The sequence below is a fragment of the Hyposmocoma kahamanoa genome, unplaced genomic scaffold (genome assembly GCF_003589595.1).
Source record: "Hyposmocoma kahamanoa isolate Upper Pololo Valley unplaced genomic scaffold, ASM358959v1 102, whole genome shotgun sequence".
NCBI lineage: Eukaryota > Metazoa > Arthropoda > Insecta > Lepidoptera > Cosmopterigidae > Hyposmocoma > Hyposmocoma kahamanoa.
Genome location: NW_020653337.1, coordinates 785,912 through 811,490, shown reverse-complemented (window position 1 = coordinate 811,490; position 25,579 = coordinate 785,912). Strand labels below are relative to the sequence as shown.

The window sequence follows — 25,579 nt, the reverse complement described above, 5'->3', positions numbered from 1 at the left end:
AGCACAGGTAGAAGGCCGTTCGGGGAAGGAGCATTGTCTCACCTGGATGGGCAACGCACGCGCTTCGACGGATCACTTACTAAAGATTGTTTGGTATGTTGTCTCTTGTGGACAGCCTTAATGCTTTAATGAGAACTCGATTGTCTACGCATTGAACTTTTAGGTTTTCGCTTTTGTTATATACTGGAAATAATTTTTCGGATCTAAAACGAATACTACTAGTACGTAGTTAAGGACTAGAGTCCATACTAGGCAACTAGACCTGTGTTAAAGATCTCCAGTCTCCTCCGATTTACAATTCAGATTTATATTGTAATAAATAATATTAATATTTTTCATCGTAATAAATTTATCTTTAACTACACTTGTTTAATTGCAGTGGAGCTCGTTGTGGAAGAGTTCGTCCAGGGAAGTACTGCCACGTTACCTATTTCTGCCGCCAACAAGTAATGTCAGCATTACTGCGTTCCGGTTTTGAAGGGTAAGAGTGCTGGTAACTTCACACGCACATGGGACGGCCGCAGAGGCAGTACTTCTCAGATCTTTGAGATTGAAAGTCAATCATAAAAAAAAATGTTACTATTAACGTTTAGGCTGTATTCATGTCTCCTCGTAATTTTGGAGAATGTGCGTTGAAATTTTTGGACTTAGGTCCAACTTTTTTTTTTTTCCAGTCAACTAGAAAATCTAGAATGCTCTAATCTATACTTATGTCATTGGTTTGCTATCAATGTGGTACGACAAAGGAAAGGAACATCTATGTTTCCTGAAAATTCCAATTTGGAGTTATTCAAGGCTAGAGTAGAAAAATTTTTTAGACAAACACGCGGTCACACCGTCTCGCTTGAGATGTAACATAAATAGTATGTGTAGTAGTAGTGTGAAAAAATAGTATTTCGTTGTTGTGTTCTGACGTTTTTACTCAGTTAATTGACGAGTTGGCGGTTAAAACATAGGTTACCTTGGAGGATGGAAAAAATTATAGCTAGCAATGATGTGTCGGTTAATAACACCATGTAACACGTTTGTTTTTGGGTTATCAATGTCATTTTCTAATTGGTTCTATCATAAAAACGTAAAAAACTGCATAAACTTTTGTGTTTAGAACAATAAAAAATTGGAATTTGTGTATCATTAAGTAAGGAAACGTACAAATCTTCGGGTTTCTCTTTATTTAAAGACAAAAAGGGAACATTTATAGCATATTTCAACCAAAATTCTACAAATTGTTGACGAAGAACCTAGAAATGTGTAGTTTTGCGAGATGATGTAAATACCACTAAGCAGCTATATAAGTGCTACTGTGAAAGCTACAAAAGTAAAGTTTCAATGGTATGACTACTCTTTTTAACCGACATCCAAAAAGAAGAGGTTCCGAATTCGTGAACCGATTTTGATGATTTTTGTTGGAAAGGTGTACCTCGGTATTGGTCCCATATAAATTTGAAAAAAATATTCCACCTCTAAGGGTGGCAAACAAGGGGATGAATTCGGTTACATTCATTTTTCAGTAACCGATTTCAATAAAACTTGGCAAATAGATGTATTTCAACGAACTTTTGAAGTCAGTTTTTTTTTAATTAAAAAAGGTATAGTTATACTTTGAAACCAGAAACAGAAACTTTTTAAATTTTGTACATAGTGAATATGTAGAATCAAAAGAAAATACAGCTTTCCAATAAAAACATAATACGTTCTTGACCATCCGCGTGACTAAATGTATTTTATAAGCGCATATCACTGGCTAGCACAAAGTCAGGGTGAATTTACGTTTTGACACCGCCTGACGGCATTGCAAATTAATAGGAACGGACCGCAGCGCACGCGCACGCTCGTCGCTAGACTGTGATAATTGATATTCAATTTGCTAAAGCGGTACTATTTTGGGTAATTATTTTAAACACCTATACTAAATGAGAACGTGAACTGTAGAGATCCTTGTGAAAGAGTTCATCCCGGGAAGTACTGCCAAGCAGTAATGTGGGCATTTCTGGGTGAGGGTGCTGGTGGAACTCCAGGTAATAGGCGCAGTATCCCTCGGATCTTTGTGATATAGAGCTTTGAGTGGAGTGCAACTGCTATGGACATGCGTGCGTGTCGCTTAACACCAGGCATTAACACGACTTGTTCGTCTTCGTATCACAAAAAATAAGTTAAAGCTATAATTGAAATATCGATTTCTTAGGTTTCCGCGATTGAACTACACATATTATATCGCACTATTAATACAATAGTGTATTAACTCAAAAAGCGCATTTTCTCAGAATCGACGAAAAACGAATTATCTGCTTACCGTGAAAGATCTGTGTAAATTTATGTACAAGTTATTTCCCACTTGCCAACTATACATATTTCAAAATATAAGAGAAAAAATAGTCTCATATTTTTGAATAAGGTCTATTTTGGCCAGAACTAGCTTACATAAAGCATGTTTCATTTTAAGTTAGGTAGTTAAGTAGATATCTTTTAGTTGTTTTTTACAATATTCTAACGACCGTTTTATTGACGCGTAGAGAATCAAATTTTACGTTCAACAATGGTATAATCTTGAATTTCACATATTTTGAGTTATAACACTATTGTAATAACAGTGCGATATGACACTGTTTTTTTCGGACAGACCAACGTTTCAGGCCTGTTACAGGGAGCCTACTCCCGTTAAGTAATATTCGCTTTAAAAACACTACTTATTTATTTATTTATTTATTAGACGAACACAACAGTCGACATTCAAGAAAGATTTAACAAATAAATTTGCTTAAAACTAGATTTGGACCAGAATGCCAACCAGGAGCGTGTACGTACAGCATGTTTTGAAAGTTTCTGTCAATTAATTATAAATTACAAATTTTGTGTTGGTACAAATAGAGCAAAAGAAAAGACCATAGAGAAAAAGTGCGAGACTTCAACTAGACTACTCTCCTAATATGTGGTAATAGGTTAAAACACACACACACATACGTTTAAAGATTGAAATAAAATTTAAAACTAGAAGTTAAGAATGTCGAAAATTGTTAAAAAATTATTTGTTTTGACGTTGCTTGGAAATGAAACAATTAAACACTAAATTAAGTATAGATAAGTTAAAAATGTTAAATGTGCATTTATAGCTTCATAGCTATAACGCCATCCATAGACATAGCACCGCTCTTCCATGAAGAGCGGTGCCTCTTGACATAGGCTGGATAAGCTTAATATGAGGTGCCATCCACTGTTATGTAAACTTTATTGTATTACTGAAAGAAACATTTCATTTATTATTTATTATACACGACCAAATTAAATCACGCATGATGCGAATGAAGCTTCATACTTGACATTGTATTTAAATTATGTCGTAGGTAGGTGCCATCCGTGGTTTATTTACAGTTCAAAACTGTGGCTCCTATTCAGATAAGACGGGGATAAAAAAAAAGGAAAAGGGGAAGTCTGCACTGCTCTGTAATTTTTGAATAATGTGCTATAATTTTCTAAATATCAATTGGGCGGTTATCATACTGCTCCGTGCCACGCAACATTTTGCGGAGCTGCGTTTTTGAACGTTGTACCGAAGTATCTTTGTAGGTGTAGAAAACACGCGCCTTACACTGACAACGCGTCTCCGTGCGGGAGTGCGGGGCACATGATCAGTCGTCTCGCGCACTACACTACGTGGTGCGGGGCAGTGTGACAATCGTGAATACAAAAATCGTAGTAAGACCTGGGTCCCAACCCTCTAACTTTCTTGAAACCAATGGACATTGCAATTCCATCTAGACTTCATTGAGAATTATATTGCAATTATGACAATACTTGTTATCCTACTCAATTCTACTTGCAATGGCAGTTGAATCGCAATACAGTGTTAGTGGAATGGCAGTGAAGGCATTCATTCAATCTCTAACGATCTATGTTGCCTTACCAAAACTACCGGGAAAATTACTATGATCTTATTTTTTGCTTCGTTTAAACTGCAAATGTTCTTCGAATCTTGAAATGAAATGGATTTTTTTATGTCAATTAATTAGCAGACTACGTCACTAACGACGTGCCATCGAGTCGGCATTGAAGAGCAGAATACCAAAAAATTAAAATTACAATAATGCTATGCTTCATATGAACCCTTTATTAGGGATAACAATAAGAGCAGAGGTAGTCCGAGGTTTCAATTATTAATTAGAATTGTTATTTATCAAATAATAATATAAACAAAAAAATTTGTCATGTAATAAGAAAGAATTACGTCATAATATAAGCAGAATTATGTCACTTGAAAGTTTAGATTACAATAGCATAACTTTATAGTATGTAATTAAGATTTATTTATTATTCAAAATTTATTTGTCATCAAAGTATTCATTTAAATTGTAATAGCATTTATTAATAAGATGTAATTTGAATTTATTTACAAACAATGAATACTTTTCCTCGTTTTTAATAATGGGCGGGAGCTCGTTGAAAATCCTCACCGACATCGAGTGGGGACTTGAGCTGTGTGTATGTAGCCGAGATCGTAGCAGAAACAATCTATTGCGTGGTCTAAAAGTGTGTCGTTGAGGCAGGTCGTCAATGTTAGTATAAAAGTCAGGGTGTTGTTTAATAAATTTACAAATTTTTAAATATATATAGAACACAACTATATCCTATCGACGCAAAACTAAAATGATTTCAAATTAGCAGACTCCTGGAGCCCTGCAGGACGTCCTTATGAGAGTTTTAAAATGACTGATTCTAGCTGTTCTACCTAAACATGTTCGCTACATCTTTGTGTATAGATGTGTAGCCTGCCACTTGTGCCTATGATAGCGCTATTGGCTAGCTGCACCCAAATGAATCCCGCAGGCTACATGTAAACTCACGCCAGCATCAAGTCGAGTGGGTACCGTCAGCGGTGCATGTTGCAATTGCGTAGTTGCTTGCCTGGGAACTGCAGTGCGAAATTATGCTCTTTTTTTTATAAATGTTTTGTGTTCTCTATTGCAGTTTTTTGATTAAAAATAGTAATAAACATAACACTGGTACGAGGAATAAGAAACACTGGCTGTTCTCAACAGTCGTCTTCGCAATGGGGCAATGTGTACATTTCTATAATAATATTGATTTTCAAAATTTGCCATTTAACAGCGTTAAAACTGTAGTGAAACAAAAATTTTACACTAAAGGTACACACATTTATACAACTTCCGCGTACTTGGATGACAAAAATACATGGTAGTGATCCGTTTGTCACTTGCAGGTTGTCTAGATCTAACACATTTGAAATAAATATGATGAACATAAGCACATACCGTCCAACGCATTAGCATAGCTACACACAGGGGGAACGCTGCCAGCATCTTGGGCACCTTGTCGCGGGTTCCCAATTTTGAATAGAATAGAATTCATTTATTACAACGCCGCAGCACAAAAATATACAGAAAGAAATAAAAAAAGACAAAAGCAAAAGCAAAACAAAAACGAAGAAGAGAAGAGAGAAAAAAGCAACGAAGCAAAAACATAATCCAATTTTAAACAGTCAACTCAATTTGAATAAACGACATGTGTGCGGCAGTGGCGTATGTAAAAGGTTCCACTCAGCTAATTTTCAAGCGTAATTGGCTTACATGTGAAAGATTATTTGAGTTTTAGTTTTGTATACATAGACATCTCCGACATGCAAATTTTATCACGATATCATTCTTTAAACGATTCTTCGTTGCCGAGAGCGTGCACTGAGTGACTTATTCACAAAATGTACGTACGTAAGTAACATAGCAACCTCTCAAGAAATAACTATTCTCGACATTGGGTCACTACCGCTATCTATTCGTTCATATTGCGGACGCTATAACAACAGAATTGGTCGATGCAACTGTTGTCATTGAATAAAACTAACGGTTTTTTATGAAAACTACTGTGTAATAATTATTTTATTGAACATCATGATGTCTTTACTGACACGATTGTGAAACTATACAGTAGTTTGTTATTATTGGAGCAGACGGCAGCACATCAAGCTCCACATAGACGGATCTTATTTCGTTGCACTGGAGGCGATATTCGGACAAAAGTGGCTTGATTTTTTTTTCTAATAGCAATTGACGGATAAGTTGACAAGTCCCATGTGCCTGTAATTTCACCAGCACGCTTACCCTTCAAAACCGGAACGCAGTATTCTGAGCATTACTGCTTGGCGGCAGAAATAGGTAAGATTCGGGGAAAAAAGGAAAGTACTTCTCTGGCTGTTCACTGTACAAAGATTGAAGAAACACAAAGAAACATTTCTTCGATCTGACTGGACGCGAACCAGTGTTTGTTGCCGAACCGTGGCTACAGAAGTTCGATCTTTATATCAGTAATAAACTGCCATGAACATGTAAAATTAGTACGAGTGCAATGATCGTCAAACAACATGCGTTACTGGATTCTCTAATCGCGATTTAAATCTAACAATGTTGAGGACAGTCTCACAAGGAATGTGCTTGTGGTACCGTAGAGCCACAAAAGAGGGCGCTGCAGTTTCAATCAAAATCCTGCGTTCCTGCAAATGGTTGCATTAACTACAAATCAATTCGGTTTCAATTCCATTACGGTGTCCCGTTTCGTTGCAAATGTGTGGGCGGATATAGACATGTATTACGGGTAAAGCTCTGCGTGTTAGGATTTACGTTCTTAGTTTATATTATACGACTTATCTACATGATCGTTTGTACCTCGTATAAGCAGGTACAAACGATCTGCAGTGATATGTATTTCACATTTTAGACTTCTTCAATTATTAATGCAGTCATCACTTAAGGTGGTATTTATTCATTTTGGAATAAAGAACTCTCTACTATGTTTCATTCAAATAACCAACACACATACAACAAACACAGACACATGAATGTGACGTCCAGTCACATTGATGGCCCCGATGGCAGAACGGATTGTACCACGGAAGAAAAAACAAAGGAAGTACCTTAAACCTCGATTACTATAAGAACCGTTGTCGCCAAAACTGCCACAATCATATGTTAAACACTATGAAATCTTGATAATTATTGGTCGTATTTCTAATTTATCATCATCATCAGCTTACACGCAGCCAACTTTCTCGGTCTTGTGCCGCCCGCATTCTGCTACTGCCGGCCACCTTGCTCAGGTCATCCGTCCATCTTGCCGCAGGGCGTCGCACACCACGTTTTCCTTGACGTGGTCGCCATTCCAGAACAACTCTGCTCCATCGGCGATCAGCCCTCATGCAGACATGCTCGGCACACTGCCACTTAAGCTTACTGATTTTGGGAGCTATGTCGGTCACTTTAGTTCTCTAACGTATGACCTCGTTAGGGATTCGGTCCATCAGAGAAACCCCAAGTATAACTCGCTTCATCACACGCTGAGAGACCTTGAATTTGTGGACGAGTCTGTTGTTAATGTCCACGTCTAGACTGCGTAGGACATAACTGGTAGAACGCACTGATTAAATGCTTTAGTTTTTAGGCTTCGTGGGATTGACGATCTGAGGATGTGGCTAATCTAATTTATAAAAGATGTAACAAATTCTGAGCTGTTAATATATTTTAAACTTTACCCAATTAGCATATCGTTGAAAGTTCAATAGGTACCTATTATTGCAAAATACGATGTTTTGATTTTATATTGAAATTTCATTCAATTTGCTGCCATCGAGCGGCAATAGCTGAAAAAATCGACCTTATTGCAGCGGCATAAGGTTTACTTTTGTTCCTCATAACAAAAAATCTATTGGAGTAAAAGGAAAATGGAAAATTTAAAATAAGAATTTAAATTAAGAAATTCTCCATGGTGGTATTTCATGTCATCGTTAACATGAAATACCACCATGGAGAATATTACAGATGCTGCCTATCATCAATGTTGCACTCCAAAGTAGCAAAATACGGCACTTTTCCACAATTTTCGAGGTTTTGAGAGAGATAAGTGACACGACCATTACGTACAAAATGGCTGACTGAGAGTATAAGGCACTGTGCGTAATGTTGGCACTCCTGCCCCGCAGTCTAAGCATTTCTACTGTATTAATTGTTCTGTAGTTTGTACTATGAGCGCTAGATCCATCCATCCTTATGGTCTGGGTATTCTGGGTAGTGCCCCGGAGTTCGTCTGTTGCTTTGGTACTCTCATAGTACAGAGGATTCCCTAGTTTGAAACCAGGCAATTGGTGTGGTTGTCCGGCATTGTTATTATTATACCTTGTGGAAGCAACATCAAAGCCCCCTGTTCTCAGGCGATTAAGCAATCTACTGAATGATTGTAAATCATAAATGAGTGCAAATAAATTTGCACTAGTTACAATAGTTATAGTGGTACGGAGAAACCATCTTCCCTGTTGAAATTAGGATGTTTTTTAATTTCAATGGCCTCTCGCAGCATCCTGGGTAGATAACGGACTTCTTTTGCAAGGACCTGGAGTTTGTCAAACTTCATGGAATGTGTAGGTTTATCCATGACATGCTCGCAGACTGCAGACTTGTTTACGCGACGGTGTTTGACATCAGCTATATGTTCTTTGACGCGGGTACAAGTACTTCGCTTTGTTTGTTTGTCCAATATAAGAGAGACCCCACTCACAGTCAAGCTTGTAAACTCCTGCATCCCGTAAGGGGATGTTACATTTCACGGGTCTCAGGAACTGAGATATCTTCTTCTTGGAAGACAGGGAATAAGGTTTCTCCGTACCACCAGTTTGGGATCCAATATTTCCTCTAATGAAAAATCCCAAACAGACATATGACTACCAGTACTAATTAATATGTTTTAGTTTATTCTAATTTCTATTATTAATGAATAATAAATTGACCTTAACAAAAATTCATTCAATAAAATAATTTGTAAAACTTAATGTACCTAGCGTAAATTGAATGTTTTCTTTCTAAAATTAAAAATAAGGTATTTAATTAATAACTATTGTAACTATAGTGAAAAAATAGGGTGGTTTGCATCAATATTAGACATAACTGGTTGAAGAGTGTACCACCTCTGTCAACCGTGACCATGGGACCTGTAAAGGCCCCGAAACGTCGGTTGAAAAAAACAAATATACGCGATTTAAATCCGGAAAAATAGTTTCATTTCCTATGTGTAACAATCGCGAAAACCTAAGAACTCGAGATGTCTACCACTATTTTTCATAAAAATGTAATATTCTTCTTAACATAAATTACATTTTAATGTACTGTGACGCTACTGTAAGAATGCTAATGTTTTTAAGTCTCTCTCAAAGATCTTCCGTGTCATCACGTTCCAGTAAAGAGCGTATACTTATATCTATATTCTAGTAACCTAGTTGGCGACTCGGCTACTCGAATGGTTGTGTTACCAACTAGATGAAATATGTTTGACTGTTATTATCAGGTGTGAACGACTATAGAGTTCCTAGGTTTTCGCCGTTACACTTTGGAGATGAAAATACTTTTTCGGATCTTAGCGAATATTTGCTCAAAACAAACCCAAGTTTCGGGATCTTTAATCTCTTGGACAGTCTAGATCTCATGGGCATATTATCTGTCGGACCTGTAAGGAGCCCGGAACGTAGACCAGGTGTTTTTGTAAAACGCCCATGTTTTGAATTGTGAATTATTTCAAAACATGGACGAACAGTTTTAATAAAAAGAACTGACCTCAAAAATTTTTGGAATTTTTTTTTTTTTTAATAATAATACACACACTCAACATAGCCCCGCACTAAGGAAACCCTGTGTCGCGGGTGCCATGGACACACATATAGACAAGCACAATTTACACCCAAACTCACGAGAGAAACAAATGTAGGTCATACAAATATTCCTCCCGGCCCGGGAATCGAACCTGGGACCTCTGCGTAGCAGTCCGGCATGGTAACCGTTCGGCCACAGAGGCAGTTAAACCGATTTCAATATAACTTGGCAAATAGAATTACATCTATTTGCCAAGTTATATTGAAATCGGTTAGATCAAAGTGAGTTAAACCCAATAATCCGGATTCATCCTCTAATTTGCCACCCTTAGAATTACAATATTTTCTTCAAATTTGAATGAGAGCACTACTGACGTAACCTTTTTCTAATAAAAGAAATAATCGAATTTCGTTTACAAATGTCTAAGAAATGAATTAAGAACCTCCTTCTTTTTTTGAAGTCGGTTGAAAACTACAGTCGATCCGTTACATCTCAATAATCGAACAGCCACACGCAAATCATGAAACGAAAAGCTGACACAATTTTCGTAAAATATATCAATCAAAATACATATTTGTCACAAATTAATTAAATGTTTTTAAGTCAAAGAGGATTTATTCCATAGTTAAAATAAATTTACACTTGAAAACGTTATTTTTTAAGCAACTACTCGTTCACTGTGCTGACTTCCCTGAGAAGAAGGAGCAAGAAACTCTAGGGATTGCTCTTTTCAAACAAACTTAAATACTATAGAATACTCTATGAATAAAATTTTTGTGAAATCTAGACCCATGTCGTCTTCTTTTAACACTTTTTAACCGACTTCAAAAAAGGAGGAGGTTCTCAATTCGACTGTATGTTCTTTTTTTTTTGTATGTATGTTACGCGATAACTCCGGTATTTGTGAACCGATTTTCATGATTCTTTTTTTGTTAGAAAGGGGGTACTTTCATAGTGGTCCCATTTTATTTTGAAGGAAATCATCCAAGGGTGGCTGTTCACGCATGAAGATTCATTTTTATAAATAGCGCCTAACTTTAATTTAGGAGCAATTGCTTTTAGCAATTATTTAGTTGAGTTTGCTATTTCTCTAATTCAAGGCGTTTTTCCCTCGATATACTTTGAGTAGTGTCGTAGTGAGAACCTATTTTTATTATCTCCAGTATCAAGCCCTGTATAGTGGCGAACTAGGGGATTTTTCAATGAAACTTAGCAAATAGACTTAATTATTTATTAACGTAATTCCACGTACTTTTGAGGTCGGTTTTTTTAGTACTCTGTACTGAGATTATTCTAACACTGGAGTCAATTTTATAATATGACTTTTCTATTAAAATACTTTCAATGTAAGTTTTAAATTTACGAAATGATAATCTTAATATATGCTCCGGAATCTTACAATTCCCCATAAAAGAAACATTTACCTCAGTCAAAGAAATCGTGGTGCCATGAGTTTGGACTTAGTTCTAAGGTTAATATTATAGATATCTTCTTTCTTAAAGAAAAAATTGTATATTTTTACGGGCATACAAAATATTTGAGTAAATATAATGTGTTGCCACAGTCATGATATCAGTCTCCTTAAACTTTTCTCTGAGAGGAACCTGAGAACCTAAAGGGTACACAAAATCTAATTCTAATATTTTTTTAGACAGGTTGTCTGGCACATTATTATTATTTTATAGTTCACTTACTAATAATACATTCCAATTCAAGCCTACCTAAGTATTTGCTTTTATTAAGGATTGTACTAGCATCTTAACACTAAGTCTACGAAGTCCAGTTATAGAAATTCAGTAACATCTAAAACTTTAATATTATATCATCACGCACAGAACGAAATGGTAAGCAGACCCCGAGTAGGAAGTATCGAGTATCCAGATCACGCCTGCAAACCGTTTTTATCAGACTACGACGTGATCGAAGAAAGAGGTTACTGTTATTACTCACTTGTTGCGACCAAATTGTCAATTAGGTAAACATTTTGAAGTAGTTTATTGTTAATTCAATATTGCAAGAAATTCTCCGTTCCGTGAATCGCGGTAAGGCACATCACACACGCGATTTCATACGTTAAAAGCGAGTCACGAGCAGAAACGGGAAAAACTGTTCTGCTAGATAAAAGAAAATGATTTAGGTATTTAATATTACGGTCTTACAAAAAAATATACGATACACCTAAGGTCTAAAGAATGTGCTAATGTGTTACGCGATAAATCCCGAAAACAGGCTAAAATAAAACTAAAACGAATTTAAGAATTAAATAACTAACTTTGCGCATAATTTTTACATGGCAATATTTCTCTTTAAGTACTAATAGAGCTCTACTATTTCTAAAACCGTTTAGTCTTTACTTATAAAAGCTGCAATTTTTAGTTTCGTTTGATGATCTCTTCGTTATCTCTTCGTTCATTCAAAGAACTTTGTCAATATAACCATGTGACCATTGACAATATAACATTTTAAAAGAAAAAGGTCCTTTTTATTTAAATTTAGCAAGTGACAGAAACCGCTCGGACCTCGTAAATTAAAATTAATGTTGCGTGAACGTATAATTCGTGTCTATTATTTATTTGCTACTAATATTTCCTGATGATAGGTCACCTCTAGAATGCAGCATTATTAAATTCTAATAGTTGTAGCTTTATGTGACGCCTGGTGCGTTGGTCAAACATTTCATATGACAAATTTATTGTTCGTTCGTGTGCATTCGGCGCAAGATAGGGTTACGGTTATTGCTTGCACATTGCTGGGTCGTCTCGCAGACGCGTTCGCCATGATTTTAATCAAAGGGACTTTGTCAGATGGCGGTAATGGAACGGGTAGGGTGTCGAATAACTGGTCACGCACTTGCTCGTTCCTTAGCATGCAAGTATAAGTCTTGGCATGAGTTGATAAGTTATGGATCTTAAGAATAGACTTCATAGTATGAAATTTAAAAAATGAATTACGTTTATATTTAGAATTAATTATGGGACGTTATTCATAGCGCAGGTATTAGTATTTTCCAAGTGGGTGTCAACTAAACGCTGGAGAGTGTAATCAATAAATAAATTCGTCGCTTTCCTCCATCTTTTTTGCCGTTGGCTATACAAAACGGACAAATAACGGTTGATATTCAAGAATTATATGATTCATTTGTCAGTAACGAACAGTGGCACTAACTCTGTCATCTACTGGTATGCACGCTTTCGAGAAAAAGTAATTCCAATCATTTTGAATGAAATTTGGCAATTATGTACTCTCTTTTCACACATTCCACTTAGGAGACTCGATTATATGAAAATAGATCTCTGAAAGAATAACGCTAACAAATGTCCAACTTCGAATACACGTGTGTGATAAATACGAGAATTAGAATATGCTGGGCGTGCACTACACGTTTAACATTGTAATCAGTTTGAAAGACTCGCTATACCTAGTTGGTAATGAACTGTCGAGTGACAAGTATGGCCAATATGATTGGACCGGGAACGGGTTGCAGTGAGACGTGATATGATCGTGCCCGGAATACGTTTTCGCTTCTTGGAAACCGCAAGCGCGATAGGGATATGATTATTGCTCCCACATTGCGACGGGATCGCATTAGGACGCCACCGCGGCGCCGCTCCAGGCTTCTGGTTTTTATGGGCGCTCGCTTCAGGATTATTCCCCTTTCATAGGCGCGTTCTATCAAAAAGTAGTTTTTAGGTATGAAACGGTTCCCGTACGGAAGTATACTTCAAAGGTCGAGATGCTACAACAGTGTTTTTAGATAGGTATGCGACGTGAAGCGTGAGTTCGCGTGCTTACAGCACACTAGACGCATTGTGCGTTTCAATTGAGCAGTTCTCGAAGTTCCCTGAATTATAGGTATCCTACGGAGGTACTTGCTCGCCTAACACTACTAACTTTCCTTCAAATTTCAGAATATTAAATTCAAAGATTAAAGTAAAATTTTCAAATAAAAAAATATTAAAATCTTTTTTTATGATACCAAGTTATGAGACGGACAAGTGGTGCGCCTGGTCGTAAGCTACACGCCTATCCATAACAGTCGCAGTGCCACTCAGAGCTTTAAATCGCGAACTTCTGAGCGGCATTGCCACTGCGCACCCTGAGACGTCAGTTGACAATTCTCATGTGCCTGTAATTTCACCAGCACCCTTACCCTTCAAATCCGGAGCGCAGTAATGCTCTCAATACGGCTTGGCGGCAGAAATAGGTAAGGTGGCAGTACTTCCCTGGACGAACTCTTTCACAAGGCGCTCTTCTGCTACTCTGTCATAAACTTACTTTAAAAAGAATTTTGTTTTCTCATATTAGAATTTTATTATTACCACTCGGCATACGGTATTACGGTCTCCAGCAGTAATACAGCAATCTTCACAAAGAGGCAGCTGCCTCGTGAACCAAAAAATATAATTAAAGGAACCTTTACCAGGTTTGTTATGCCGATGCTTCTTCCCCTTGCCGGCGACAGTCACCGCCAGCAGCAAAAGCAGTCCCCACCGCATCATGCCACCATCACAACACCATCACAATAAAAAAAAGATTTATTTATGATAAACCACTAGGTGATATAGAAATCACTTCACTCACAAAATCACCACATTACGCATCGTCATTTTTATAAAAAAAATAGTATATAAAAAATTAGAATCGAAAAATAAATTTATTTATTTTGTGGTGTAAAAGTAATTGTCATGTAATTTGAACACAAATACAAACTAAATCTGACAATTAATATCTTTCAATTAGTAAATTAAATGAAACTGTTATTTAAATTCCGAATACAAACACGCGAAATGAATATCGTGATCGTTAATTTGCAAAGGAACGACACAACCACCACGATTGACGTTCAGAAAGTAACTAAAATGAGCAAAGCTTGCTTTTCGATACGAGGAATCGGGGATACGGTGAGCTTACACTGCGTGCCGGCCGGCCGGCAAGTCACCGGCAACAAAATCTATTAAGGTACTTTATAAATAAGTAAATTTAGGTATGCAAAAACTAAGTCAATTAATATATTACCTATCTTTCGTAATATAAACCCAATTTATATTTCAAAATTATCATTTTTCAATACATTACATGGGCCAAAGCTCCGTGCTGTCGCATGAGCTTTCGTACTTGCCTACCACTTTTACCAAGTGATTTTGCTATTCGACGCTAGATGGCGCTGTGGTAAATATTGTGAATTTTGCAAGAAAACTTAGTCATTATAATAAATGCATTGTAAAAATACCTTCAGATGACTCCTAATTCAAATGATCTGTATTTCATAGGTATGCAAATTACGCTCATATTGAATAGACTCTATACTGCTCGTTCGTAAGCTAATTGCCTTGAGAACATCGAGTATGTACTGGATTATATGCTCGATGCTTGAGAAGAATGAATAAGAAACTCTAGGGTTTGCGCTTTGTAAATAATTCACAATATTTAATTCAAACATTATAGACAGATACAATTTGCAAAAGCCAAACGGGTTTCAACCACGGAACTTTGTCATCCAAGTGCGCAGAAGCTGTATTATTATACATAACTTTAGTATAAAGTGTTTCTATGGTTTTAAGTTTCATGAATGAAATTTTGAGTATCAAGCGGAATCTTATTATGGAATTGTATATATACGTTGCCCCATAAACGAATTTGTTGCTTTGTAAAGACGACTGTCAAAAACACTATTTATACATAACAATATTTTTTCTTAATAAATGTTACAATTATTCTTAAAATAAAATACATTTTCGTAAATTATCATAACCATGATACTATTAAAACCTCGGAAACAAAATGAAAACGCTGGCTTAGCTCGTCACTAATGTAGTATCAGAGCAAACCATCTTTAGAATAAAATTGCTAAAATAAATTTTAAAGGCACTTTTGGCCTTTGTGATTTTGGCAATCGTATCGCGTATTGTTGATCATACGATTCATGTCTTTGATAACGTAATTGAGACGAGAGATGTTCTTTACAATATGTTTTCGTGTATCTGCTATTGATGTCATCGGATTTGTATCTATTGGAATGTAAATTGGCTACTGCTCTTTATTTATTTCACATTTTTGTTAACTTGCTTTTCCTTTTTTTGTCACTTGGTGTATAATATAGTAGTTTATGTGACTGTTGCATAATGAAAGGCATTAAAACACGAGTAAGGGTTCATAAAAATATCTTACGAGTGTTTTAATGCCTAATTATGTAAGTACAGTTACATACACTGCTTTATCAACACACATATTATAAGCTCTCTGTGATGTGTTCAGGAACTGCACGTTACGTCTGGCGAAATGGCGGCAAATAAAATTTTTCTCACGCATGTCACACAACCGTAGTTTTTATCTTTAATTCATACAAACTAGAATCGGCCCCAACTATCATATCGTTCGATATCAAGTAACGTGTGAAATTGTTAAAATTGTTTGCTATTGAGATTCGTTTCGAATAAAACTTCATCTCGACTAATATTAGAATTGGGGTCCAATCAAATTGTATTGTTTTTCAGAGATGTTCGAAATTTGAATGTAATCGAATTCGATGTTAATATGAAGCATTATTAACATTTTCACAGATAAGAAATTTGTTCTAACAAAACAGAACCTTTATGTTGGTCGTAATTTGCGGTTTTTGAACACATTATAGAGAGTTTATGACACGTGTGTAGATAAAAAAATGTGTTAAGATGTAAGCAAGTGTTATTATAAAAAGGGATATAGTTTTACGGCAACATAGTTCAAATGAAAATCAAATAAAAAGAAAATAACAATGAAGTGCACGTAATTCTGATTTCAAATTATTTAGATGACAAAATCTGATAATAGAAGATATGGAAATTTCTATTTCCGAGATATCGAGAGTATAGGTAAATGTGGTGTTTCTCAATTTCTAACCTAATAATGTGAGCAGATTTATTTGTGTTTATGCATAATTACATACCTACTTAATAATATCATAATTATCTCGCCTTTCACGTAATGTTGTTTTCATAGTCCCTCCACATAAAACAACTGCCAATAACCTCAATAATGATAGTTTCAAATATATGGCCGCGAAAATATGGATTAATATCCCCCTCCCCCGCCATCCTGTCATAACTGTAAAGCTCTAATAAGTAATTTGTGCTCTAGGTAACAATTTTGTTTATTTTTGCTTCTTTTTTTAAAAAAAAGTTTAATTAAATACTTAAAAGAAATTGCTTGCGGCAACAGCGGCTTTTCTAGTTTTTTCCTTTTAAATGTCTAACAAGTGCAGTATTTCATTCATTCAATTATTCCTATTGTTAGTAATTTTGTTTTTCGTTAAATTTTAAGTTATATAGTATAATTTTAGAGTTAACTAACATTAGTAGGTACTTTCATGCCATCGCATCTTATAAAAGTGGTTCCAACTGAAAACCACCGTTACAACAGGCAAGCTGACATATGCTGACTAGGATTCGTTTCAGATTATAATTTGTAATCATTAATTCGTTTTGTATAAGCCTTAATAAGCTGAATAAACGTTTCTTTCTCTCCTAATGTTATATTTAACATCTAAGGAAGGTAAGGTGATGGGATCAATAAGAGAATAATAACTCAATAACATACGAACAATAAGCCAAAAATGTTTAATGTCATATCGATAAATTTACATTGCGTTTATCGTTAACACCAAAAACTGGACACCCACGACACGCGTGCGGCGCGCGCGCACTCGCAACGCGCCTTCCACTAAACGAGTAAAAATTCACCTAAAAAAATCCTCGCTAAATTAGGTATTACATACATAGATACGTTCGGATAGATCCTTAATATGTGCGGTGGCCCGGGCGCCAAGGATGGACATGGTCCAATGGCCAGGGGCCGCGGCGCGCCCGGCGCCAGCGCACCGCGAGTATACCATACGGGTGACTGATATATGTCACGTGATTATTCACGATATGCGTAAGTTGCAGGTTGATATTTGTGGAAACGCTAGGGACCGGCGTCGGCGCGAGCCCATTGTCATACTTATTATCTATTATTAGCTATTACCGAAAAGTCGTCATTAACAAAACTATAAAAGTCGAGGATCGGCGTCGTTTACGCATTGCTGCGACGCGTAACCGACACCGACGCGACAGCCAAATGCAACGCGCAATGGGCCGCGCCGCGTCTAATCCGCGACTAGCGATCGCCATTGTGCGACTCTAGCGTCGTGGGACGCGGCAGTCGCGGCGAGCGCTCGTCGCTCGTCTCCGGTGATCCGGGCCACGAAAGAGGCCTTCGACGATCGACCACCCTCTCGCCGAGCGCCCTACCTGGAGTATATTCCCAAAGTTTGCGGAAACCTACGACATCCTAAGATTAATATTGCTCCAAACTGATAGACAAATTTTGAACATGATAAATACCTACACCGAATCGAACACAGAGCTGTCCCCCATCGTTGTTGCAGTAGTCACTACGACACGAAATTAAGTGGCAGTGTTAACAGATCCCAGATCGCTTTCCTCCGAACCGCAAGCCGTTTGAAAATGAAGTCCAGGGGCGCTGGTAGGTGAGCGTAGCGCCTCGATGGGCGGGTCGCTACGCAGCGGCGGAGCCGGGGGCCGGTACGGCGCCCCCTCCCCTGCGGGCCCGACCGGGCCGCCTCAGACGAACCACTCGTCCTTGTGCGGGGCGGCGGCGCTCAGCGCGACGCCCGCGCCCGGAGGCGGCCCGGGCGCGCCGCCCTGCAACGACACACAACGCGGCATTACGACCAGCCGATGCACCGACAACCGGGGTAGCGTGGTTGCAGTGAACACCGATTACTAGTCCTTGTTTGAGTCAAATTCAAAGTCAAAGAATCGTATTTCATAGGTAAAATAAATTTACACTTGAAAACGTCACTTTTAAGCTACTTCTCGTTCTGTATGCTGACCTCTCTGAGAAGAACGAGCAAGAAACTGTAGGGATTGCTCTTTTCAAATAGGATAAAACCGGGATAGATGCCCCGCTTTTTGAAGCGGCCTACTAATTTAAAAATTATTAATTTACCATGAATATTTCCTATGGATAGGTATAACTAGTTTAAACTTTTACATCACCTTAATACTTGATTTTATTGATCTAACATTTATTGGTTTTGAAGAAATTGACTTTTTGCAAACCTATTTTTTTGAGAATAGATGCCTACCTATATGGATAGACGCCACACAATTAAAATACTAAGAAGGATAGATGCCCTTTAGAATAAAATAGTAAAATTCATAATAAAATGTTTTATTTGTAATCTTTGGTGTATTGTGTATACATATTACATGCTTAATTATAAATATATACGTATTTAAAGTTACTACCTACTTCACTTCGTATTTTTCTAGCTATAAAAACATTCTATACAAAAATGTTCGCTGTTCGAACTGTGAATAATTTGTCTTTTTGGTACTTTTACTTACTTTTAAACTATTATCATTTACATGTCTTTTTTACTAAAATAATGTTTTTTTTTTAAATTTTATTAAAATCGAGGCGACTATCCTATTCGATATAGATACCACGGTGAGTGCTCTGAAGAGTTATTCAACCTTATCCCTTCCTCTCCTTTCCATCAGCGGACCACCCGTGCCGGACTGCGTTGCCACAGTTGGACGGTCAGTTCAATACCGTCCCGCACTAAAAAGTTTGGCAATTCGTTCTTATGCCGAACCATCAAATTGTGGAACCAACTCCCGGCGCATGTATTCCCTCCCCTCTATAACATCGGGTCCTTCAAACGTAGTGTGAAGAAGCATTTGGCCAGACCGGCAAAATGATCGGCATTTTGCCGAGTCACAATAAAAAAAAAAAAAAAGATAGATGCCCTTTTATTATATAACTAAGCTATATACAAAAGAGCGATTATTGACACCTAGGTGCGCAGTTAATGAACCAGCGAATAGTTATAATAAAATTAAAACGTAATTTATTATAACTTACAAAGTTATGCGACAGTAAATACTTGCGTCTGAAATTTTGAACCGTTTATCGTGTTCGTCGCGAAGATAAACGCATGCCACACAAGCCAAACGCGTCTATTCCACACGAAGCCCTGCAGGAACTTTGATGAGTGGTGTCTATACTCCTTAATTAAACTAATTATTCTTTGTTGCGATTTGGGGAAGTTAGGTTTTTTGAAAACGAGGCACCTATCCCACTGCGGCATCTATCCCGGTTTTACCCTAAACTAAATCTTAACACTGTGACTAACTTAAGCTGAATGTTGAATAAATACGTTCAAATGATTCGATGAACTACACAATTCGAATAAAGTCACTTAGTGTGTAAAGCCTTCTCCTACATTAAATGCGTCATCATTGTCATGACAACCAAGGCAAGCAGGAGGTTGGAATTTTGTCAAGATTGAGAAGTTTATCGTAAGTATACCTGTACCCGCGCGGGCCCGCAGGGTGCGCCCAGTTTCCCGGCAGCTTGGTCTCGCTGCCGCACGGCGAGTCGTTCGCCGTCTTGCCGCCGGCGCCGTTGCTGCTCGCCATTTGTTGTACTGCAACACGTCAAATAATTACCTTCATCAATCCATATACGTCATACAGTTTCTAATACTGACTGTGTTGTAGCATAAAATATTGTGCTTGCAAAGAGCGAACCCAATAACAATGTAATACAGCATGAGCTAGTGTACCTTCGTAGATTTTGTAGGTACTTACAATGCAGATGTGTGCGCTGGTGGGCGGCGTTGCGGCGGCAAATGCAGCACAGCGTAATTGCAATCAACGGTGCCGTTAGCAGTGCTGCGCCTGCGCTGGCTATCACCCACGCGCTCACCGCACCGCCGCTGCCACTCTCTGCAATGAGCGGGATTACGTTTCAAAATTATTTTGTTATCGATAAGTACACAGCTGATTCGATGTGGAAAGAAAAGTATCCATCACCACCACCATCGCGTCAGTCGAAAGATATTCAAACCAATACTGCACCTACAACCTTTTAGTATCGTGTTGTTGTAAAGCAAAAGGGGTTTTTATATTTTAAAAAATGTAAGTGCGCTTTTGACCACCATCTCACCTGATGGAAAGTGACCATGAGGTCGACGATGTAACATGTACACCTAGATACTGCCAATTCACTCTTGCCTTGAAAAGGTCCAAGTTACTGCGTTCGGGGAACAAGTTTGCAGGCAGGGAATTCCACTCCCTCGCCGCTCGCCATATAAATGTGGAAGCAAAACGCTTAATACGAATCTTTGGAACATCCACGACAAAAGTGTGGAACCCAACACGACGTCTAGTACCCCGGTGTTGGTAAGGGTAAAGCGGAATTAAATCGTGCAATTCCATCGCACATTCTTCGTGATACATCCTGTAAAATACCGATAATCAGGCAACTTTACGGCGGTGTTCAAGGCTCCGTAGCTTCGCCTCCACTAATTCCAAGTCACCTGTAACCCTCTTGACACGGTTGTCAATTGAATCCAAGGTGGACAGTTGGTATGTGACATGGGTAATTGACAGAGTTTTCGACTAACAGCACTGGCCCACTTGAGTTGCCTCGAGTAGTCTGTCTGTAATTCTAAGTACCTTTAGTGTCAAATAATAGTAAAATTGGTTGGCTCACCGGGGCAAAGCGAAGCGGTGTCCTCGTCGGAACCGTCGGCGCAGTGGTCGACTCCGTCACAAGTGAGGTCGGCGCTCACGCAGAATTCGCGCTGCTTGCACCGGAACTCCTTGCACCCGTGCTCTGGAACCACAGTTTCAAATCTCGTGAGTACCACGACATATGTTTCTAAAAAATTAAAAATACGGTAGAAGAATAGAATTATAGTGATGAAAAGTTAAATTTTTGTAAAATACCCTTAAATTCTTTCAAAACTTTTACGTATTCGCAGTGAGGAAGTTGGATAACCTAGGTAACTATCGCACCTCATATAATTTCATAACTACATAAAGACAATATAGCCCATACTGCGCTTAAATAAATAACGAAAAAACCGTTAATTATGTTTAGGTCAAAATTTTCCGAAGACTGGAACATACTTCGTAGCTACGCGACTTCCGGATCCATGTGATTCAAGTCGCTCTCCGTAACTACGCAACTTCCGGTTCTACGTGATACAACTCAACGTCCAATTCGTAAAGTGATAATTTCAAAGGAGCTCTGTTATCGCACCGCGCCCCGTGGATTGTAAAATCGCACAATAAAAGTGCTGACGTGGTCACGGGCAAAAAATTCTGATTCATCCTTGTCAAAAATGCGACCAGAGAATGGTACTAACGAGATCCCAACAAGATTCGCCGGCGATACGCCGATGTCAGCCAACTAAATTGCGCCGCTGGAAATTTCTAACTCCCACAAACCGCTTATTATTTCAGAAATGAGAAAGAAAAAGAAATTACAGCCGTTTAGAGGGGAGACATTCGAGCGAGCTTTTGATCTCCACCGTCTCTTAAAGCGAGTTTTGTTTGAATGTAGCGAGTACACGGCGGCACAGGTGGGTGGAGTGTGGAGAGCACACAATACAGGTGCGGCATGTATGCGATGCATTGTTTAAAATTTTATTCGAGGCGGGTGTCGCGTCGCGCGTTTTTGTTGCATAATTCAATGGCGTGTAAGCGTTCAAATATATCGTCCTTTGTGAGCTAAGTCTCGAGCGACGCGTGGGGAATTTTTAAATTAGTCACGTCACACGAGGATTTGCTAGTTAGGCGCGACGCGCCTACGTAAGGTGTTTTTGATGCATCGATCGTGTAAAGAACAACACCGTTACAGGCTGATTCCGCCTATTTATTTCGAAGTTCAGCATCTGCGATACCGATGACCAACAATTATGAATATAAGGAAAGTGGGATAGCGGTAATTGTAACGGGATGACGAATACCCTACCCTAATTAAAGGGAATGGCCTCAATTTATAATAAGGCAAACAGGTGCCTTGCGAGTTTGCAACAATCCGGGGAAGTTGGAATTTTAAACGAAGTATGTTGACTAAGGTGGTTTGCCGGGGGCGAGGGTCGAGCACAGAGCCGGGCTTTAAGATTTCATACCGGGGCGTTACAACAATGTTAAACGGAAGCATTGTTATCTGATGGCACCACACAGAGGAAAACTTTGTTTTTTACTTATTTAATGTAAATGAAACCATAGCTGAAAAGTTGAGACGCAAGTATGGTAATAGGATTTCATGCGGGAATCCGGACTCGAGCCGGACGTTTTCAGTGTCGGGAATATCGTGACTTTTAAAACTGAATACAACCTCAAATGTCTTTGGTTGATTTCGCATAACAGTCAAAGTGTTGCCTCAATCTCTTTGGAAAAAATATTTAGTAAAATTGAGGATGTACAGTGATTAGTAGACGTGTGAAAACGGTTCCTAAAAATTTTCACGATAGGAAAAAAAAACATAAACTTACCTCGAAACTTTACGTGTACCAATCATTGACTTACAATTATATGGACGTCGGGTCCGCGCTAAAAAGTGTCCGCACTTATACAGAGCGCCAAACTCCGCTTTAGTCTTCATTTGTTCTACTGACAGCGCGATACTGCGATGACATTACAATTTCAATTTCGAATAGGTTGACTTGGGACATTTTTTTCGTGGTTTTTGTATTAGACCCGTCGTCCATTTATTTGTAAGTCAATGGTACCAATGATTATTTTTTATATTAGCAGAATTAAGTAGAACACGTGTACTATACGACAGACATTTTTCAAATGGCTTTTTTTTCAAATAAATTCTGAAATAAAGCCAATGTCCCTGCTCCATGCAAGCAAAATGAACCCTATTAGAATTAAAATTAGAATTAGAGCTGGCATAATACCGACTCTAGAGTCATTTAGTTAAAAAGTATTAAGAATATACTAAACCATCTGTTATTTTTTATTCTAACTACATGGGCGTAGCAACACCGTAGAACGCACTTAGTAGATAGGTATAAATTGAATTTCATTGAAGAGCAGTAGTAACAAATTCAGGTCCTCTCTATCTGAAACTGTATTAAACGCACTTTGTTTCTTTTATATCCACTACATAAAAAAGCTTTCATAAGTAATTTTTCATTTTATAATTTGTGTTTATAAAGAATTTAACTAACATATCATCTTTTGACGGCCTAAATGCCTAGCCTATAGGTATGGAAACCTACTTTTAAAACAGTCTCGAAAATCTAATTTTCCTGAGATTTTCGATACTGGATTTTCCCGGGACGTAGAAATGCAAACTGAAAGTTATATGCTTAAACAAAAAATGGTTTCGTGTATGGCTGGTTGAGAGTGTTTTACTAACAAATATATCTCAAATTCATCGTAATTCAACTGTTATCCGCTAGATGGCAGCACAATAATTGAAATTTCAAATATGAAGTCAAAAGTCGTTTTAATTCGCAGTAATAGGTATTGATGGTATTGAACGTTCAATGATATGTCAATAGAATAAAGTTTAAATTATATAAACAGTCCGGAATTTCTTATTTCTTTTTAAATTTGAAACTACGATCAATCATCTTATCTTATCTTTGAAAAATCGTAATCCTAGATCCACTTACAAAATGCATATTGGTGTAGTTTATATCTGTGATCAGAATCTCGGTAACTCAATGCCGGTTCAATTGTCTAATTTTGCATTGAATGTGACTAAAATCACATCACATAACCCTTTAGACAAAATAATCATATTTGGCGATTTTAATCTGCCTTTTGTCTCGTGGACTGTTGATATCAATGATGGAATATCTCTTATTCCTTCCAATCTCCAAGGTCCACACCAGCTACAATTAATTGATAATTTTAATACATGTTCTCTCTCACAATATAACTCTTTTGCGAACGACAGCCATGGTCGTATTTTAGATTTAATTTTTTCTAATAATGTAGTTCATGTTCATGCTTGTGACCGTCCGCTTATCCCAGAAGATCCCCACCACCGCTCTTTGGTAACTACTGCGGAATTTGTTCAATTGCATACAATTAAGCCGCGCCAATATATTAAGTACTTGTATAATACTGGTAATTTTGATTCAATATGTGCGGACTTGGATGCTGTCAGTTGGCATTCCGAGCTTAATAGTCGTGGTATAGAAGATGCGGTATCATTTTTTTATAACGCTATTTATGGCTTGCGTGATAAATATATTACTACTACTGTAGTCTCGCCTTCTCATAAGTACCCTTTATGGTATAAGCGACCTTTAATTAAATTATTAAGAGAAAAGTCGAAGTTTCATAAAAAATATAAAACTTATGGCAATGCTTACGATCGTGACTCATTCGTGTTATTGCGTAAGAGGGCGCGTGAGATGGAGGAAAATATGTACTTTACTTATATCTCAAATATTGAAAAGTACATAAAAGAAAATCCCCGCGCTTTTTGGTCATTTATAAAAAGTAAAAACCAGTCTAACTTGTACCCCTCTGTGCTTGAATACGGTAACCGTTCGTCTGACCAAGGTGACGAAATATGTAATTTCTTTGCGGAGTATTTTCATTCAACTTTTCGAAATCACACCCCCTCTAGCACCTTAATCGATTCAGTATCAAATGCTTACACCGACTCATGTGCTGATATATCTACTGTTGAGGTAATTGAGACAAATATCTTAAAGTTAATGAAATCTTTGGATTTAACGAAATCTGCAGGCCCGGACAACATTCCCGCAATTTTAATTGTTAAATGTGCAAAGAGTCTAGTTCTTCCACTCTCTCTCCTGTACCGGCGCTCTCTTTCAGAGGGTATTGTCCCAAGTATTTGGAAGACTGCCTTCATCACCCCTGTTTACAAAAAAGGCCCTAAAAACAAGGTAGAAAATTACAGGCCCATATCGAAGTTAAGCCTGTTTGCGAAGATTTTAGAAAAAATTGTCTATTCACGACTATATCCTTCGCTGAAACAGTGCATTTCGCAGGATCAGCATGGTTTCTTGAGAGGTAGATCAACCACTTCGAATCTTTTACTTTGTGCAGAATTTATTACTAAGTATATGTCTGAACCATCACAAGTTGATATAATATATACGGACT

The 25,579-nt window shown here is 37.7% G+C and overlaps 2 protein-coding genes across 2 annotated transcripts in view; both read right to left on the bottom strand.

Moving 5' to 3' along the window:
• Window positions 1-14,134, bottom strand: part of LOC113232514 (laminin subunit alpha-1-like) — a 232,049-nt gene extending 217,915 nt beyond the window's left edge. The window contains exon 1 of the mRNA XM_026467268.1: window positions 14,059-14,134. Coding sequence (XP_026323053.1) covers window positions 14,059-14,134 — 76 coding nt within the window. The remainder of the gene's footprint in view (window positions 1-14,058) is intronic.
• Window positions 14,135-17,215: 3,081 nt separating this feature from the next.
• The window catches only part of LOC113236526, a 121,866-nt gene continuing 113,502 nt past the window's right edge, over window positions 17,216-25,579 (bottom strand). The window contains exons 4-7 of the mRNA XM_026472645.1: window positions 21,183-21,305; window positions 20,276-20,413; window positions 19,995-20,112; window positions 17,216-18,319 (exon numbers count right to left, since the gene is read on the bottom strand). Of these exons, the coding sequence (XP_026328430.1) occupies window positions 18,277-18,319; window positions 19,995-20,112; window positions 20,276-20,413; window positions 21,183-21,305 (422 nt within the window). The 3' untranslated portion in view covers window positions 17,216-18,276. The remainder of the gene's footprint in view (window positions 18,320-19,994; window positions 20,113-20,275; window positions 20,414-21,182; window positions 21,306-25,579) is intronic.